Below are 19423 nucleotides of genomic sequence, written 5' to 3' on the forward strand. Positions count from 1 at the left end.
GAGTGTAAACATGTTAGCACCACAATCAAACTTACCATAATGTGGGACTTTCACCGCATTTTGTGACAGGAATAACACACACAGCTTTTTGACGCGACCTACCGAGTGCATCTAAGTTACCGAGAAATGCGGAGAGTTTTTTTTCTCTCATTCACCGTGCGGTTACAAACATTGCATGAAAAATACACGCTTAGAGCTGTTCCTCGAATCAAATATCTCGTTTATCACGAGGGGCGTGAATGAAATTCCCTGAATGAAAGAGCCAAGCTGCAGTTAAAGTCCACCATTTAATAATTTGTCAAATAATTTGATTGCTAATGTCCATGTAAACACAGTCAGTCTTTCTCTCCTGTGTGTGAGTGTGTGTTTTTACTCTGTGAAAATCTGCACGTGCCCAAACTGACACTCCCATTTTTATGCAAATCTTTTACAGACCCTCCCTCTTTTGCTCCTCTGACACTCCCCCTAAACAGAGCTGGGCACGCCCACTTTTCTGACTTTTTCCACAGTAGAGGTGTGAAAACCCCCTGCTGAAGCAAGGGGGTTTCATGGCCCTTTAAAAGTGGTGTTAGTGAGGCCAGCAGGGGGCGCTTAACCTGTGGTCGGTGTGAGTCCTAATTCCTTAGTATAGTGACTAGGACGCTACTGTCAGAGGGAACCATCTTAAATCGAGGTCCTGACTCTCTTTGGTCATTAAAAATCCCATGGCACTTCTTGTAAAGAGTAGGGGTCCATCGGTCCTACATGACAAGTGAGCTAAATAAATACACACATTACTTACTAAAAAGCACAATTAACTTACTAAAAGTAAATCTACTGATGAAAAATGATCCGCTATTATAAAATAACAATTTATTTAACAGTCATTTCATACGACATTTACTCGAAATCCACTTCAAATATTTTAGATCTAAATATGTAATATAATGGTGACGCGGTGGTGCAGTGGGTAAAGCTGTCGCCTCACAGCAAGAAGGTTGCTAGTTCAAGCCTCGGCTGGGTCAGTTGGCATTTCTGTGTGGAGTTTGCATGTTCTCCCCGTGTTTGCTTGGGTTTCCTCCGGGTGCTCCCATTTCAGTCCAAAGACATGTGGTACAGGTGAATTGGGTAGGCTAAAATTGTGTGAATGAGTGTGTATGGGTGTTTCCCAGTACTAAGTTGCAGCTGGCAGGGCATCTGCTGCGAAAAACATATGCTGGGTAAGTTGGCGGTTCATTCCGCTGTGGCGACCCCTGATAATAAAGGGACTAAGCTGAAAAGAAAATGAATGAATGGATGTAATATAGATCAAATTATTTAGTGACTGTGTTTTGTGTGTGGGAACGATTTAAAGAAATAATTCTACATTGTCAGGTATTAATAAGCTCTAAAACACACAAAGCAAAGCGTTCAGTAAAAAGATGAGTTTCTGGCAGTGTTAAATCCTCGTGTTGTCCTGAGAAACTCAAATCTGACCCACATGGAGGAGCATCAATAATTCATCAATTCTTAATTACGCTTCAGTGGCGCTAAATGAGTTTTATCTGCTCCCAAAGTGCATTATGACAGAGAGAAAGAACATTTACTTTAATAATGATGGAGTACAACGCAGTCTGAATAAAAGCAAATGTGATGCTTTTTATTATTTGGTAATGTTAGGGAAACTTTTAAAAGCTACAATTTTATTTCATGTGTAATTCATGTGAGTGTATGTTTAATCATGAGCACGTGTTGCACGTCCATCAAAACTTATTCATTTATAAATATTAAAACTCTTCATCTGTTCACTTTGAATGAAAGTATCTGATATACGCATAAATAAATTTATAATACTGTTATATTCATATAATAATAGCAACCCAGGCTCATTCTGAAAACATAGTCCCGCGGACATTTCTGGAGACCGCAAAATACGTCCCGGGAGGTACGTATTTTTGCAGTTTTTGTTCTTGCGAATCCGTAAGAGGCCGCTGTGTGCGCTTTTTCACACCACAAATGTCTCTCGTGAGTGCTGTTCACGCCCGCGCTGGTCTGCGTGACTGGGCGAACGGTCAATCGACCGACCCACCCTCCTTCTTCCCTAAACCCAACCAATTTTACAGATTGACCTGCCCGCCCGCGTTAATGTGACGTTTGGGGTGGGGGTAGGCATTAATACATTACAATAAATGGAAACTTTTATAAATAATAAAAATAATTCTCGTTAACTTCCGGCCACAACCATACTCACAATCATACAACAACCCTTATCAAATTGGCAAGGTCACATGATTTCAGTAAAGAAGATTCGTTATATTGTTTGTTTTGAAATACTTCGAAACCTATATCTCTACTTGAATTGGTGGTCAACTAAATCGAGATAAATCATGTGCCCCTAGTGGCGAATCGCAGAACACCTTCATAGTTTTAAAAAAATTGATCTCTGATCAGTTTTAAGAGTATGTTGAGATTTTAACGCTTCAAAATAGTGATTCATTTTGCGGAACAACCGGTTCAGTTGTTTCGAAGCTTTGAAAAGCTTTGTTTCTCCCATCGCTAGTTTGCAGTGGTTGTGTCCTTCGCTTGATTTGCACAAAACGAAAATCAATAAAATATTTGGTAAAATACAGGCTTCTGTGTTTGTACCATTTAAAATACGGTAGAAACCACAATTTACATTTTTTTTACCCATGTTTGTAGTTCTAATTAAATTCCCATCCAATGCACAATGTCTTGTGAGCAATTTTAGTCATTAGAGTATGGACGATTCTGAACTTCGAATTTCTACCGTAAATAGTCAACCCACCTTTGGAATACTCATGTCAGCATTCTACGATTTGGGACACTATTGCTATTTACGAATACTATTTAGCATGGATAAGCAAGCAAATTGGGATGCAGCAATTGATTTTGGAGAGCTTATTAAATTGGCAAGATCACATGGTTTCAGTAAACAGGATTCGTTAAATCATAATTGTTTTTAAATGCTTCGAAAATTGAAAGATTCTCAACTTGAATTGGCGATCTATAAAAATCAGCACTAATCACGCAGCTTTATTCAGATCGCCCCCAGTGGTGAATCGCTGAACAGATTTTAACAATTTTTACCTGATTTCAGACCGATTTTAGTAGTTTGTAAATGTTTAATGAGAAATTTGTAAATTGAAAAAAAAGGTTAATAGCAAATTTTTTAGCCTTTAGATTATACTTTTAATGTAAAGTTTTGACCACTAGATGTCACTAGCATGTGCTGTTTCGAACACTTTGAAATAGTGAATCATGAATCAATAGTAGATAGTGAAGCTTTAAAATGCTTTGTTTCCACTATCACGTTTGCATGTGTCCTTTGCTGGGTTTTCGTAAAAAAAAAAAAAAAAATCTATAAAGTTTATGGTAAAATACTGGCTGCTGTGTTTGCCAGAATTGTCCCATTTAAAATACGGTAGAATTTTAAACTTTAAAAAAATTTTTTTTTACTCATGCTCTGATCAAACTCACATCCAATACGCAATGTCTTGTGGGCAATATTAGTCATTAGAGTACTGACTATTCTGCATTCAAATTTAAATTTAACCTATTTCAACATACTGCGATTTGGGACAAAGTAATGCTATTTTCGAATGCTTTTAAAAGAGATAGTAGGCAAATTGGAATATAGCAAGTGGTTTCGGAGCACATATCAAATTGGCAAGATCACATGATTTCAGTGAACATGATTTGTATTATCATGCGTTTTAAAATGTTTTGAAAATGTAATAGTTCTCCACAAGGGTCCAAAGACATGTCACAATCTCACGGCAATTCGTAACTTTTTCATTTAGTGGCTAATTCGTATGAATTTGTACGATCTAATTCGTACAATTTAGTACGATTTGCTTATCCCCCAATGACGGTTGGGGTTAGGGGTGGGGTCAGGTGCCACGCCTCCTTTTTAAAATCGTACCATTTCGTACGACTGAACTCGTAATAAAGGGACTAAGCCGAGCAAGACAATGAATGAATGAATGAAAAAATAAAAAATTAAACCAACATTGGGTTTGTCCATATTTGACCCATAGTTAGGCCCACGCAGAATCTGTGTACACAGAAATGCGCAGATTTCCGCAAATTTTCAGCCGATCATTGAGTCTATTTATTTAGTTGTGTGTAAATTTAGTTAGTTAAATTGCTGACTAATACGAAAATGTTCAGATGATTCATTTACAATGCAGTTTTCAAAGTAATAATTTCTGTCGTTTAGCAGGTATGTGGTAGATGTATGATAGACTTGCTTTGTTTACCAAATAAATGGATATTGTAGGATTTGCATTGTAATAATAAAAGTTACAAATGTATTGTTTTTTATTCAAAATAAATTTTTTAGTTATGATACTTTCAAAATCATTCCACATAAATCCACAGGCATTTTTTTTAACAATATTCTGCGCAGAAATAGCAGAAATTCCACAGATTCTGTCTGGCCCTGTCAAGGGGTAACAACAACCCAGCATTTCAGAGTGTACTGATATATTACACACACCATGAAGATAAAATAAACAAACAAACAGTAAATAAATAAACAATAAACAAATCTAATTTACTAAAAGGCTAACTTTAAATGGCCACAACTGTTTTGTTCAAATATGGGTTATAAAAGGAGCCCATATTGAGCATATTTAAAAAATATTAATATAAATATCGTATTTTTCAGATACAAAAAATTGTGAGATGTCATGACTTTAAAAAAACAAGAAACACACAAATAAATTAAAATATAAATCAGATTTTGTTGTAATATTGTAGTTTTTAAATTTTTTTCCAATATTTAGCTTGAATTTAGATGCATTATCTTTCTATTTCTAAAGATTTTAGGTGACTAAAATATTATTTTAATAAATATATCTGTTTAATAAATCTGTTTTGTCCAAATGCACCAAATATATTACCTAATAATTACCTATATAATAATATAATAATTTATTAAAAAATATAAACATTTTCAAAATGAAAAAAAAAAAAAAAAAAATATATATATATATATATATATATATATATATATATATATATATATATATATATATATATATATATATATATATATAGTGTAGCCTATATAACAATCAACATTTCAGGATTCTCATCACAATCTAGAATTCAGTCAGTCTCTCTCTCTCTCTCTCTCTCTCTCTCTCTCTCTCTCTCTCTCTCTCTCTCTCTCTCTCTCTCTCTCTCTCTCTCTGTTATGAGGGCTCGTCTTTCACAAGAGGCGTTGCTCTTCGACTGTGGCGCTTCTTCTCTGCGAGGCAAAAAAAGAGAAATTTCCGCTTCCTGCACCGACAAACAACTGAACTAACGCAACTTGAGGAACATTCGCACCCGCGGCTTCCACGGCGGAACCGAGCCTCGCTCCCCGCGGACGGACGGATGATCGCGCTGCGGTAGCCTTAGCGGATCGGCGCCCCTAAAACAGCCGCTTTATTCGGGCTTTTCCTGCATTGTTTTCAAACATAAGGATCCTCCAGTTATGTCGGAGCGGGGAGGGCTCCCAAGGACTGGAGGCGTACCGTCTCCGCAGCCCTCCAAACCGGTGGCCATCACCTCCAATCGGCCGGTGCACATGAACCTGTTTGCCACCTGGGAAGTGGACCGGTCCTCCCCGAGCTGCGTGCCGAGGTAAGGCGCTTGAAAAGCGGGGAACGCTGCAGCGGCGCACCGCTGAATGACGCTGGAGGTTGTGGGCTTTCGCTTGACATTTAAACCACATAAAGGACAACACAAAGAGTTAAACCTTTAGGGAATGTGATTGTGTGTTGAATGAGGTGTGATTTAATGAATATAATTAGCGCGGAGAGGTTTGAGAGAGTGCGTGTTTGTGTGTGTCGCGGTTTGCAGCGAAAGCGATGTGAATGCTCGGTGGTTCAATCCGAACACGACAGTGCGGTAAAGATGAGAACTTCTGCTTGACAAAGAGCTGGAGGTGACTATGTTCAGACATGCAGGGGTTCAGGGATTGTTTTCCAGTCTGTCTGTCAGTGCTCTCTCTCTCTCTCTGTGTCTGGAATGCTGGCTGTGGATCATGCTTTATGTTCCAGTGGAGTCTTCTGGGAAAATCTAACTTCAATAACTGACAGGGATTATGTTTGTTTGCATTCGGCTTCTGTTGATAATAGAAATACATTATTGTTGTTATTCATCATGTCTACCTCTAATCCTGCTGCTTCCACCTTATATGCATTTATTGGTTGCATATGTGCATATATGAATTACATCTGAAAGCTGCATGAACACACTCTCCATTGGTGTATGGTCTGCTAGGATGTATGACAATAAGGATTGTGTTTGCATTTGGCTCTTGATAATGATAACAATGTATTATTGTTATTGTTGTAAATAGGTCTGCAAGATATTGGAAACATCTGACATTGCGTTGTTTGTTTTGATTTCTGCTATTTTTCTATATTGCTATACAGTAATTTCACCAGATGACTTGAAGGCAAGGCAAGTTATAGCACATTCAAACACAATGGTAACTAAAAAGTGCTTTACATAAACATAAAATACAAGAAAAAATGAAAACGACAAAGAATATAGAAATTAAAATGTGTTAAAGATGTTCATTTTATTTTATTGGCGTGATTTTGTACGACAGAAAATCTGAATAAGGGTATTCGGTTGAAGAAATTAATCAAATGTAAATAACTCAATAGTCTTCCTAGTATAATAAACAATAAATACTATTAATCTTTGTAAAAACCTTCTCATACACAAGTGGTTTAAAATAAATACACTTGAGTTCTGACAGTCGTAGGCCTTTAAAACGAAGCAAACAAGCTAGGCCTGGGCGATTAATCGAAAATCGACATTCAGAATCTATAATCGAGCTAATTTTTCCAGGTCAAATTTTTTTTAATCAAACTTTTTATTATATTATGATTTATACTTTTTATGATATAATACTTTTTCCAAGCGCACAAATACGATCCAGCGCAGCCTTCGCAAACCAGCACACCTCCCAAAAAAATGTGCTTAAACATCACAACGACGTAGCTTTGGGCAAACTTTGTGATTGGTCAGTTTGGTAGTTTCAATTATTTTAAAATCAAGTAATGCATCCTTCTTTTAAGAAGCTCTCACTTGTAATATAGGGTTGGGTACCGAAACCCGGTCCCATTATAGCACTGGTACCTTTGTTACCGGTATGTACCGGATGAAATCAGCATATGAATTTCGATGCCACTGGTGCTGCGACAAGGACGTAAGAAGCATCAAGGGGTGCATCAAAGGCACACATAGGTACGCGTTGTCACACCATCTCGAAACATTTAATCCTAAACAGCTTTGAGGAATACGAACAGGCTATGTCAGACCTGTTGTTCTTGTTGCTTAGGGAACGGATGCACGCAGTACAGCGCATTCGGTGAGCGAGAGCGACTTCAGATCAACACGCATGATCACGTTCATTAAAATCGCTTAAACTAAACGCTCTAAGGCGTATTTTACAAGCAAGGATTCTGACAAAGCAGTGTGAAGCAGATGCTTTACAAAAGTTGCGTGTAAGGGGAAAACACGTAATTAATTTGTATTAATTTCATAATGCAAATCCTAAATTCATGCTAACCAACAAATGATCAAAGGAAATATGTTAATGTAATTCAAATATATGAAATATGAATTGATATTTACTATGAACTTTATTATATTGTTCTATTAAAATTTTAATTGAAATTTAATTAAATTGAAATTTAAGTAATTCAATTTAATTTAACATTTTTTAAGTTTAAAACTTAAACTCTATGCGTTTGCGGGACTCATTTAATGCCCACAAACAAGTGATAATCTCCTGGAAATCGCGCGTCTCCCTCCAAGTCCTCAAATAAGTCGCGCACCTTTCTCACCCCCGAAACCCTCCTCGCTCTTCAGACACGTCACGCGCACTCTGTCAAACACCCCCCCACTTTTCACATGATGCCGACTCCATCGTCCAAATTGGTCGACATCGCCCATCCCTAATCAGAACGTTCTATTGAGTATCGCCTCTCGGTCACTATTAGCTTTGATAATACTAATCATAAACTGAACCAAAGTTCCTTTAAGGCAAGTCATTTCACTCGGTGTCCAACGCCTCTCGGGCAGTATGCTTTTGCACTCTGTTTGAACGAGGATACATCAAATTCTCCAAAACTACCTGCCAAGCTTAAGATTACATTTCATATTATGATTAACCAATAAAATTAAAAAACAACTGTCTATTTAGTTTCATTTCTAAATGTTTATCTCTCACAAAATCTGCAGAAACTCACGTCTGGTCCAAGCCCCTCCCCTGGGCAATTGTCATCCTATAGCGATCGCTGATTGGATTTGTACGTGCGCAGAATTCTGCAGATTTTCGCTGATTTTTAGCCCATCATTAATTCTGTTTATTTACTTGAGTAAATGTGTGAAAATCTATATTTATTCAGTTTTTAAATGAAATACAGTAATATTATTGACTAATATAAAAATGTTCATCTATATTATATATCTATAGTATATGAGAGACCTGCTTTGTTTACCAAATGAAGTGAATATAATTGGATTTGCATTTTAAACATTACATTAAAATGAATAAGATAGTATTTTTTATTTCACATATTAAGGTTTTAGTTGTGATACTCCCTAAATCATTCCACAGAAATCCGCAGATTTTTACCAAAATTTTCTGCAGAAACAGCAATGAATTGTCCGTAGATTCCATCAGGCCATAGCGATTGCTGATTGGCTCCTCTACTAGAAGGCGGGGCTTCATTTGCCATATTGACAGTTACACTTTTCCTCATTCAAAAGTCTACGAGTGACATGTCTTGTGTATTCTATAGTCTTTAACTGAACTGACTTTGCAGATTGCAGGATGTGAATATTATTGCACATTGCAATATCTTAAAGAAATGAACGGACAAATGTACTTCTGATAGCTGAATAAATATGCTTTCCATTGGTGTGTGGTTTGTTAGGATATGACAATGTTTGACTGAGATACAACGTTATGAGTATCTAAAATCTGATGGTGGCAAAATAATCTAAATATTGTGAAAATTAGCTTTTAAATGTGAACAAATGAAGCTCTTAGCAATGTGCATGTTGAGTACTGCTATGTTTGCAGTAGGAAATGTACTAAATGTCTGCGTGGAACATGATCTTTACTTAATATCTTAATGATTTTTAGCATAAAAGGGGGAAATCGATCATTTTGACTCGTACGTTGTATTTTTGGCTGTTGCCACTGATATACCTGTGCAGCTTTGTTCTCCAAGGTCACGTATTGTTATATATTAAATATCAGGAAATAACAAATCCAACTTTATCCTATTGGTTTCTGACTGAAAGCTGAATTGCTGGGAATATATTGGCAGAATGTGGGTTTCCTCCAAGTGCTCCGGTTTCTCCCACAGTCCAAACACATGCGCTATAGGAGAATTGAATAAGCTAACTTGGCCGTAATGGATGTATGTGAAGGAGTGGGTATGGGTGTTTCCCGGTGCTGTGTTGTGGCTTCAAGGGCATTTGCTGTGTACAGCATATGCTGGATAAGTTGGCGGTTTATTCCACCGTGGTGACCCCTTAAATAAAGAGACTAAGCCGAAAAGAAAACCAATGAATGAATATATAATGGCGGAATAAGTTCTGGAATTTGGGATTCGGAATGTGGTCTAAGGCTTTGTGTTCTAAATTGGGAATGGTGTGGAATTGGTTTGGGATGCTGCCATGGTAACAGTAGAGCTTAGGGTGTTGTGTTCCAATCTGCTGTTCTGGAGAAATGTGGAGATTCATTGATGTTGGTTTTGTTGATTATTAACAACAGATTATAGTGTTATAACAATTAATATAATCATTTACGGGCGGTTAATAAAATCTCAAGACATAGCATGAACGTAAAACAAGTCAGGCAGACTCAAACAATGAACCGATGATGAGCAGAAGGTTATCTGTGTGTCTGTGTGTGTCTGTGTGTGTGAACGTGTGAACAGCTGAACCAAAATTGAGTCCTGAACGAGGCAATGATCCCAAACAGAGCAGCACATCTACAACACAACAGCTGAAGGCGAAGAAAACCCCAAACATCAGGCTGTTCAATAGTCCAGTCAAAGTCTAGAGCTCATCCTAACTGAAATGAAGAAACTCCAGAGTGATCTGAGGAGATCATTACATATAATGAGTAATATGTGCTAGGCTAATCAATTCTTCCTTTTAACAGAAGTTCTGCTTGCACAAGAGAGCATATGAGGAAAAACACTTGGCGAATCAGAGTGGTATGGTACAGTTCAGTTCGGTACGCTTTTATGTCTGTTTCCACTGTTACCTAACAGTACCTAAACGCGAACCATACCACTTTTTGGGTACCCTTTGCAATGGGTACCTAGCACGACAAAAGGCGGAGCTAGACGCGCAGCTAAACGCTATTGGCTAGGAGCTAGGATGATTCTAAGTTCCCAAGCACTTTGGGGGCCCCCAGATATGTTATTAGAGGCCCACGACCCCCCACATCTCTGCCCACCCCTCTCTTCACTTTTGTCCATGAACCTTTACCAAAGGTGTTCACTTTCTCCAGGGAGCTGGCGATCTTAATTAGAAATAACAAACTTGTTGAGCTGATGATAATAGCGTGCGCATGATTATTCAAGATATCCAATCATTTCAGAAACTGACAAATGCGAGAGTGAAGCGCAAATGATTCTTTCAGCGACCTAAAACATGAACAAACTGCCATGTTTAACTATTATTAGGGCTGCTCAATTATGGGAAAAATCAAAATCACGATTATTTTGGTCATAATTGTAATCACGATTATTCAAAACGATTATCAGTTGAAGTCAAAATTATTCGCCCTTCTGTGAATTTATTTTATATAAATTGATATGGTTTCTCTTTCACGTGTCTTTTGATTCTCAACTTGTTTGTTTATTACACAAATGAGGATTAATATGAATAATCACTAAACACCGTGCATGTATTTGACCATTAAAGCGCTCGCATTAAGATGGCGTTAGATGTGCGTGTGTTCTGCTGTCTGAGGCTAAGCGCGGACCGCGCGCACACAGACACACACAAACACACACACACAATACCTGTCCGAGGCTAAGCGCAGCACGCAGACACACAACAGTGCGTGCTCTTTCGCGCTTTTAAGAATATGAATGATGCGCATCCCATGCTGCAAAAGTTACATAACAGCACATCTTTCAGTCACTTTCACGTGGAACTGGAATTAATTAATAATAATCGATTAATGGTTTTTCATAATCGTTATGAGCCGTAATCGAAACCGGATTTTCGATTAATTGCACAGCCCTAACTATTATCATCACCTTCTGGACTATTATTAACTCAGAATGACAAAGTTACTCTCTAACAGAGGCTACACGTGTTGCTGAAGATTAAAGACACCGATGAGAGGTTTGCACTGACTGTGGGCGATATGTTGAGTTGTTTTTGAACACAAATAAGGACTAAATGTCTGCTGTGTGTAGTTTTTCTGTAAGTGGTATATTGGAGACTGTAAGGGTCTGTATGTGTTCATATATGTTGCATTTATTTATTGTATATAATCGCAGACGTTACAGTAGGCTATTTCACATCATTGATCTGCAGTTGTAATCAAATCATGTTCATTGAAAGGTTAGTAATGGACCGTACTAACAAGGGACAGTAGACCGGATCATTACTGGCCCTAACATTTAATTTGTCTGTGACTATTTTTCAGTTGCGTACATTTTAAGTTTGTGCTTTTAAGTCTTTAAACACTACCTTCTCTGTGATGGCGTAAACACGATATTGCTTTCCAGTTCCTCTTATCTGATTTGATGTTTTGTGCATGCTGTTTTTTCCAAACCTGAGAACAACCAGTACAGTGAAGAAACAGCAACATGGTGGCAACATCAAATTATAAGGCTAAAAGAAAATGTCTGTTTCTTTTCAGACATTTACGTGGGAACAACTTGACAAAATAAGAATGAAGTGATGTTTGCCGTCAGTTTGACAAGTCAGCCATCTTTTGTGAGATGATTTCAAACTGCAATTAAACACCTGCGCATTTTCCATACTTCTATTTACGTTTGCATAACACTTTTATTTGCAATTTTTTAAAGTATTGAAATTATAGATTCACAGACTTTATTTTGGACACATTATTTAAAATATGTGGCTAAAAAATAGCTGTTACCTTCCCTTTTTTTTTTTGGTGGGGCCAGTGAAAATTTTGGCAGGGCAAGTTAAAATCTGAATGTGGCGAGAGGGCGTGGCCGAGAGCCGTGGGAACAAACTGAGGCCACCGCGTAAGTGAATACACCTGCGGTGCGCACCTGCCGCGGATCCCACGGAAGGAGCTCTGAACGATAAAAGGAGGAACGATAGCAGCGGAAGCCGAGAGAGGACCGGGCCCGGACATATTTTACTTTTGCTTTCAGTTTGACGGCAATCTCCGTGAGGAGGTGCCGTCCGTTTGTTTTGGTTTAGACGGCAGTCTCCGTGAGGATCTGCCGTCCCTGTTATTAATAAATAATTTAAACCTGCGTCGGTTCTCCGCCTACTTCTTGCTGGCGGCCAAAGGGCCGTGAACTTTATTACACTGAACCACTTGCCCGATCGGACCAGTAGAAAAAATCCTTAGCGTTGTACCCTGTGATCCATAAGATAATCATGATCTTTCTTCTAAGCAAAAAACAAAACAAACTTGATTCTCATTTTACCCAGAATTGTGTAGCCCTACAACTACCACCATGTAATTCAATAGGGGGTGTAAACTTTTTCACAGGACTGCATATTGTCTTGGGATGCAGCCGTGGAGCTTCATGCTTTGAATTCCAGCCTGCTGTTCTGGAACTTGTCGCCGTCTTATGTTGATCCCAGAAACGTGGATGGAGAGTGTGCAGAGATTCAGGCTTTGTGTTTCTAAATTGGGAATGGTATGGAATTGGTTTGGGATGCTGCCATGGTAACTGGAGCTTGAAGTTCTGGCGGCGGATTGTCACTCCGTGCCCATGTGTGATCAGGTGAATTTGTGTCATTAGCTGTGTTTTTATTCAAAGGTGTTAATTAGATTAAGGCCAAAACTGAAATGTCACATAAAACATTAGTGAATGAAGCAGCGCTTCTATACAATGACTCAAAAGCCCCTTTCACACAGTGATATCAGTAAATATCCGGAAATTTTCCAAAATGACTGGTAAATTTAAAAAAGCTCTGTTCACACAGGCAAGGACGTTCTGGAATTTTTCGGGAGAAGACTGTTCCCACATCCATTCCAAAATACTGGTAAATTCTGACATCGCTAACCAGAAATGAGCTGTAAACGACTGCGCTTGTGTGTCACAGTTTGCATCAAGCATCAAGCATTAGCTAAGTGTGAACTCTTGCACTGATATTAAGATAGAGGCGTTAACATTGGAATGGGTTCAATAATCACGATACTACGATTGTTTACATTTACATTTAGCCATTTAGCAGATGCTTTTATCCAAAGCGACTTACAAATGAGGACAAGGAAGCAATTTACACAATTATAAGAGCAACAATGAATAAGTGCTATAGGCAAGTTTCAGGTATGTTAAGAAAGTGTAAGAAGCAAAACAATAGTAATTTTTTTTTGTTGTAGTTAGTGAATGATCCAGAGAGGCAATTGCAGATTAGGAAGGAAAGTGGAGACTAAATAGTTGAGTTTTTAGTCGTTTTTTGAAAAGAGCGAGTGACTCTGCTGTTCTGATGCAGTTAGGGAGTTCATTTCACGAACTGGGCAGATTGAACGCGAGCGTTCGGGAAAGTGATTTCTTCCCTCTTTGGGATGGAACCACGAGGCGACGTTCATTCACAGAACGCAAGTTTCTGGAGGGCACATAGATCTGCAGAAGTGAGAGCAGATAAGAAGGAGCAAAGCCAGAAGTCGCTTTGTAAGCAAACATCAGAGCTTTGAATTTGATGCGAGCAGCAACTGGCAGCCAGTGCAAACGGATGAGCAGCGGAGTGACATGTGCTCTTTTAGGTTCATTAAAGACCACTCATGCTGCTGCGTTCTGGAGCAGCTGAAGAGTCTTGATAGAGTTAGCTGGAAGCCCCGCTAGTAGAGAGTAGCAGTAATCCAGTTTGGAGAGAACAAGAGCTTGAACAAGGAGTTGAGCTGCATGTTCAGATAATAAGGGTCGGACCTTTCTGATGTTGTTGAGTGCGAATCTGCAAGATCGAGCAGTTCTAGAGATGTGGCCAGAGAAGTTTAGTTGGTCATCAATCGTTACTCCAAGGCTTTTCACCATTTTAGATTCAGTAATGGTTGCCCCATCCATCTAGATTGAAAAGTTATGGTGTAGAGTCGGGTTGGCAGAAACTTCAAGCATTTCTTCTTTCAAGTTCTTCAAAAGCAGATCGTGTTGACATTTTAATCATCTACAATCAAATATCGTCATGTCACACGCATTTATAATGCTCAAAACCATCAAGCAAATCCTCTCTGCTCCCTGGAGTGAATACAGGCTGTTAATGCCGACCACACACGCACGTGAAATGGCTGCCCATTGAAGCTAATTGGTTTATTTGTATTAAATGTGTATTGATGGAGCAATTGAGACGGATCTGGGCAGCACAGCATGCGCTTATGTTTTGCACGGCATCACGCCGCCGCTATTGACCGGAAACTCTAAAAATACAGCTGAATATCGATCAGCTTGTTGATGTTTCACGTTCGGCCGGAGCTGATGACTGTATTCAAAATGTAACGCATTAGGAAAAGAGCACAGCGCTCTCCTTTCCTCGACTATCATCTTGCTTGGGAGCGCTATTAAATATTAACGTGATCTTGTTTTATGTCTAATTCAGGTGGACAATAGCCCTGTAACTCACCCCGGCTACTTAATTAGAGCTAAAGATGGCACAATGGGCAGCCGGGTCTGATTTCTGACTGGGTCGTGTGCATGTTTACTAGTTTGGAAATGTGCGAAAAGAGGGAGTAACGAAGTAGACGCGCGTAATGACGAGCATTAAAGCCATTGTTTTTCTAGTTTAAATTGGACATAATGGAAGTAATGACTTGCAGTTCAATGAATAAGTCAGGAATCGCTTTGGGCTGCGTTTCACACAAGTAGATCAGGGCGAATGGTGGACATCTACTCATGCATACTCAAGATGCACTCTTATACTCTTTATTGGCTCTTTATTTACCTGTAGCATCATTACAAGCTTTAGATTCCACACACAAAAAGCTCTTTAGATCATTAAATGTTGTTTTCTTTGGGGAATAAATGGTTATTTTAAGATCTGTTGACTGAGAGGTGGACTGCACGGTGGCTCAGAGGTTTGTACTGTGGCCTCACAGCAAGAAAGTCACTGGTTTGAGCCCCAGCTGGGCCAATTGGTTTTGGTAAAAACATGCACTCGCTTTCCATAATAACTGAAATAAATGTAATCGGAACATATAGAGCCCATGTTTTCTCTGAGAACATTACCTTTCTATTCTATATATAAATAAATACATAACGAGGCGATTTATTAAAAAATAAAATGTAATATTTATTATTTATTAGTAAATTTAAAAAAAAAACATACTTTAATAATAATATTAATTATGATGATGATGATGATGGTATTATTATAATTAAGTAGGATATTGTTTATTTAATTTACATTTTTTTTTTAAAAGTCTACTTTTACAATTTGACATGCAAACCACTGCAGAAATGTTCTAACCAGCAGTCCCATGTTATATACTGTACAGATACTTAATAAATAATCTACTATAAACTAAAAGCATTACGTATGCTGTGTTTTTTGTTTTCACAAGCTTTGGAGGCGTAACATAAATTCCGCTTTTAAATAAAAGGTCACCAATAGCTTTCGCCAAGAGGCTGTGTTCAATTGACATCAATGTTTTCAAAGTGCTCTGCGAAGGGAGCGTGATTGTAAACATGAAGATCGCTAAAACTGAACTGTAAAAATACCTGAAAGCAAATTATAGCTAAGAGAGATGACCTTAAAGCTGATTTATTTTTAATCATTCCAAGTTTAAATGTTAGAATGTTTTAAACGAATAGGGTGTGTGTGTGTGTGGGGGGGGAGGGGGGGTAATTGGGAATAGAACACAACCAGGAACTTTGTTTCTAACTGCAGCTCCAGAGGTGTAGTTGCAAGTGTACAAGTTTGTGACACAGTTTGCGAATGTTCGTTGGAGCGACAGATTTGGGAAACATCAAATCAACAAACTATGTTTGTAACGATGGAACTTGTGAGTTTTACACTGATTTACGAGGATCACAGTATGCCATTTCTCCATAGTGAACTTGTAATATTCAGATATGCAAAGGTACAGTATATCTAGATTTTCAGTCTGTGACATCTTTAAATCTAATTTCTTTCATAACTATAATTATACTGCGGTCAAATACATTTAAACAGCACTCAAACTAATGCATCAGTAATTATAAGCACACTGCGGTTATGACAATTGGTGGCTTAAAAAACGTAAAATAGCGACCGTTAAATTACAGAAATTTACTGTAAAATAACAGGTAAATTACAGAAATTTATCAGAAATTTAAATGCAAGCAAATTTCTGTAATTTAATGTCCATTATGTTACAGTAAATTTCTGTAATTCAACAGCCATTACTTTACTTTTTATTTCTGCCGGAAATTAATCGTAAAATCACAGATGTTTTTTTTTTACAGTGTACCTTAGGTAAATGACAAAATTTAGAGCAGAAAATATCATTCTTGTAATCTTACTAAAAACGCTTCAGAGGCGTTGCTCGCTGCAAAAGTTGGGACTTTCTCAACTTTTCAAGCGGCGACGGAAGCGTCAGCCAATCAAATCACTGTATGCAAATACACCAGCTCTGACAGTATCCGGTTGCGGACTAATTACATTGGCTGACGCTGCTATGTCGATCGCGTCAGCCCCAACTTCAGACAAACCCTTTGTCAAGCGCTGACGCTGAAGCCCCGTGTGAATGGGCGTAACGACCGTGGCCTCTAGCGTCTGTCACTAGAGCACTTTTAGAGGTCAGAGGAGTGAGGTTTACCTGCACAGCACTTACTAGCTGGCCTCCGTTACATATGCAGGCTGAAAAATTAGCTTCTTTAGTTTGGTTTCCTTGACGTGAAAGTGATATGACACAATACTCTTCACAACGTGCATTGGTCACTTATATTCAGCTGTTTACATGTGTCTGTTGCCTCAGTACAAACATAATAGGCAATTTTCACAATATACACGTTAAACTAAACCTGTCCCATTTTTATAAATAGAGTCCTACATATACACGTAGTGCTATTCTAGGTAAATGACAAAAAATTAGGGGGAAATGATCATTTTTGTAATCTCTCTAAAAATATTGTGGCCAATCAAATGCTTTGTTTCGATCAGGGGTGCGTTTCCCAAGCAACAACGTAACTCGCAGTTGAACTATCATAGTACAATATATCAGTTGGGAAAAGATTGATGTAGTGACGAGTTGCTGTTTTCAAAATGACATCAATGTTTTCAAAGTGCACTATGAAGGGAGCACAATTGTAAACATGAAGATTGCTAAAACTGAACTGTTAAAATACTTTGAAAGCAAATTACATCTAAGAGAGATGACTTTAATGCTTTTTTTTTAATTGAGTCCAAGTTTAAATGTTAGAATGTTCTAAATGAATAGGGTGTTTGGGGGATAAGTGGGAATAGAACACAACCTGGAACTTTGTTTCTAACTGCAGCTCCAGAGGTGTAGTTGCAAGTGTACAAGTTTGTGACGCAGTTTGCGAATGTTCGTTGGAGCGACAGATTTGGAAAACATCATATCAACAAACTATGTTTGTAACGATGGAACTTGCGACCTTAGTTGGCTTAAGATGGTTTTGGAAACGCACCCTAGATTGTTTTTCAACAGAGTTTTACACTGATTTACAAGGATCACAGTATGCCATTTCTCCATAGTGAACTTGTATTATTCAGATATGCAAAGGTACAGTATATCTAGATTTTCAGTCTGTGACATCTTTAAATCTGATTTCTTTCATAACTATAATTATCCTGTGGTCAAATGCATTTAAACAACACTCAAACTAATGCATCAGCAATTATAAGCACACTGAGGTTACAACAATCGGTGCGTTAAACGCTTAAGTGCTGCTCAAATGCAAGTTGAATAAGTGTTTTTCTTAGTTTGTTTTTCTTGAAGTGAACAGACCTCGATTCCTAAGGCAGTGAGTGACTGCAGCATGTGTGCTGTCATTAGTGGACAGTTTTTGTTATCACGGGTCTGTCATTTGTCTGATATTTGTTGAGATAAAATCCTTCCTCGCAGGAACCCCTGAGCGTCTTTTGGCAGCTGAATCGTTGATTTGAGCCAAAGGCCAGCAGGAAAACAGACTGACACCTCGTTCCACACAAACAACGTCAACAACACATTAATCTGAGTCTCAGTATGCCATTACATTCACACTTCTGTCCAACACTTCCCCATTAAACCTTCAACAATGAAATCCCACCAAATGCTCAGTAATGTCGAAGTTCCGTCTTCACGCTAAAACATGATGGGTTGTTTTAGCACACTGCTGGGTCAGATATGGACAAACCTGACTTGTCCTGTTATCTTTTCATTATCATTATTACAAGTATTTATACCATTATCATTAGTAAGGTTGTAGTTGTAACAGTAGTAGTTGTAGTAGTAGTAGTAGTAGTAGTAGTTGAAGTAGTAGTCATTGTAATAGTATCGATTGTTATTGAGTAATTGTTACGGAGATTATAGAAGTTGTAGTTCATGTAGTAGTAGATGTCATTGGTATAGTAGTAGCAGAAGTAGTAATGGTGTGGTTGTTACAGTAGTAGTAGTCGTAGTCGTTGTTGGTGTAGTAATATCAGTAGTAGATGTTGTTGATGTAGATGTAGTAGAAGTGATTGTAGTAGTAGTACTAGTGGTAGTAGTAGTAGTAGTAGCAGTCGCAGTAGACGTTGTTGTATTAGTTGTAGCAAACGCTATAGTAGTATCAGTAGTGGTAGTCGTTGTAGTAGTATCAGTATTAGTAGACACTTTAGTAGTAGTAGTCGTGGTTGTGGCAGTAGTAGAAGCAGTAGTAGTTGTTATATAAGTAACTTTCTGTAGTAGTAGTTGGTGTAGCACTTGTGATTTATTAATATTGTTGTCAGTTATTACTGTTGTCCTTTCTTTCTTTTTACTCTCATATTTACTATCATACATTAATAAGCATTGTTGTTACACCCTACCTCTGACTGGTTTCTTTCTATATGTTTTATCTGTATCTGTGACACTTGCTTCATTTATTGACTGTTATTGTTCCTAATGTATGTACCCTGACCTGTCCACCAAGTTACCTTTACATGCACACACACACTCACACGCACACACTCACGCACATACCAGTACTTGACTATATTGTTGATGTTTTTGTTTTGTTTTTGTTTTGTTGCTTTGTATTTGTTATCTGTTGATGTTTTCTTGTATTTGTATGATTTTTGCATATTC

At 38.0% G+C, this 19423-nt stretch overlaps 1 protein-coding gene across 16 annotated transcripts in view; it reads left to right on the top strand.

The window, feature by feature from the left end:
• Positions 1-5208: 5208 nt before the first annotated feature.
• pacs1 (phosphofurin acidic cluster sorting protein 1) overlaps positions 5209-19423 on the top strand; it is a 112940-nt gene continuing 98725 nt past the window's right edge. For all 16 annotated transcript variants that reach the window (XR_012383055.1, XR_012383058.1, XR_012383060.1 and 13 more), the window contains exon 1: positions 5209-5610. Coding sequence is in view for 4 of the 16 variants with exons in the window: in XM_073908006.1 (XP_073764107.1) it covers positions 5462-5610 (149 nt within the window). In the remaining 12 variants the exon portion in view is untranslated. The remainder of the gene's footprint in view (positions 5611-19423) is intronic.

Source organism: Danio rerio, chromosome 7 (assembly GCF_049306965.1).
Source record: "Danio rerio strain Tuebingen ecotype United States chromosome 7, GRCz12tu, whole genome shotgun sequence".
Taxonomy (NCBI): Eukaryota; Metazoa; Chordata; class Actinopteri; order Cypriniformes; family Danionidae; genus Danio; species Danio rerio.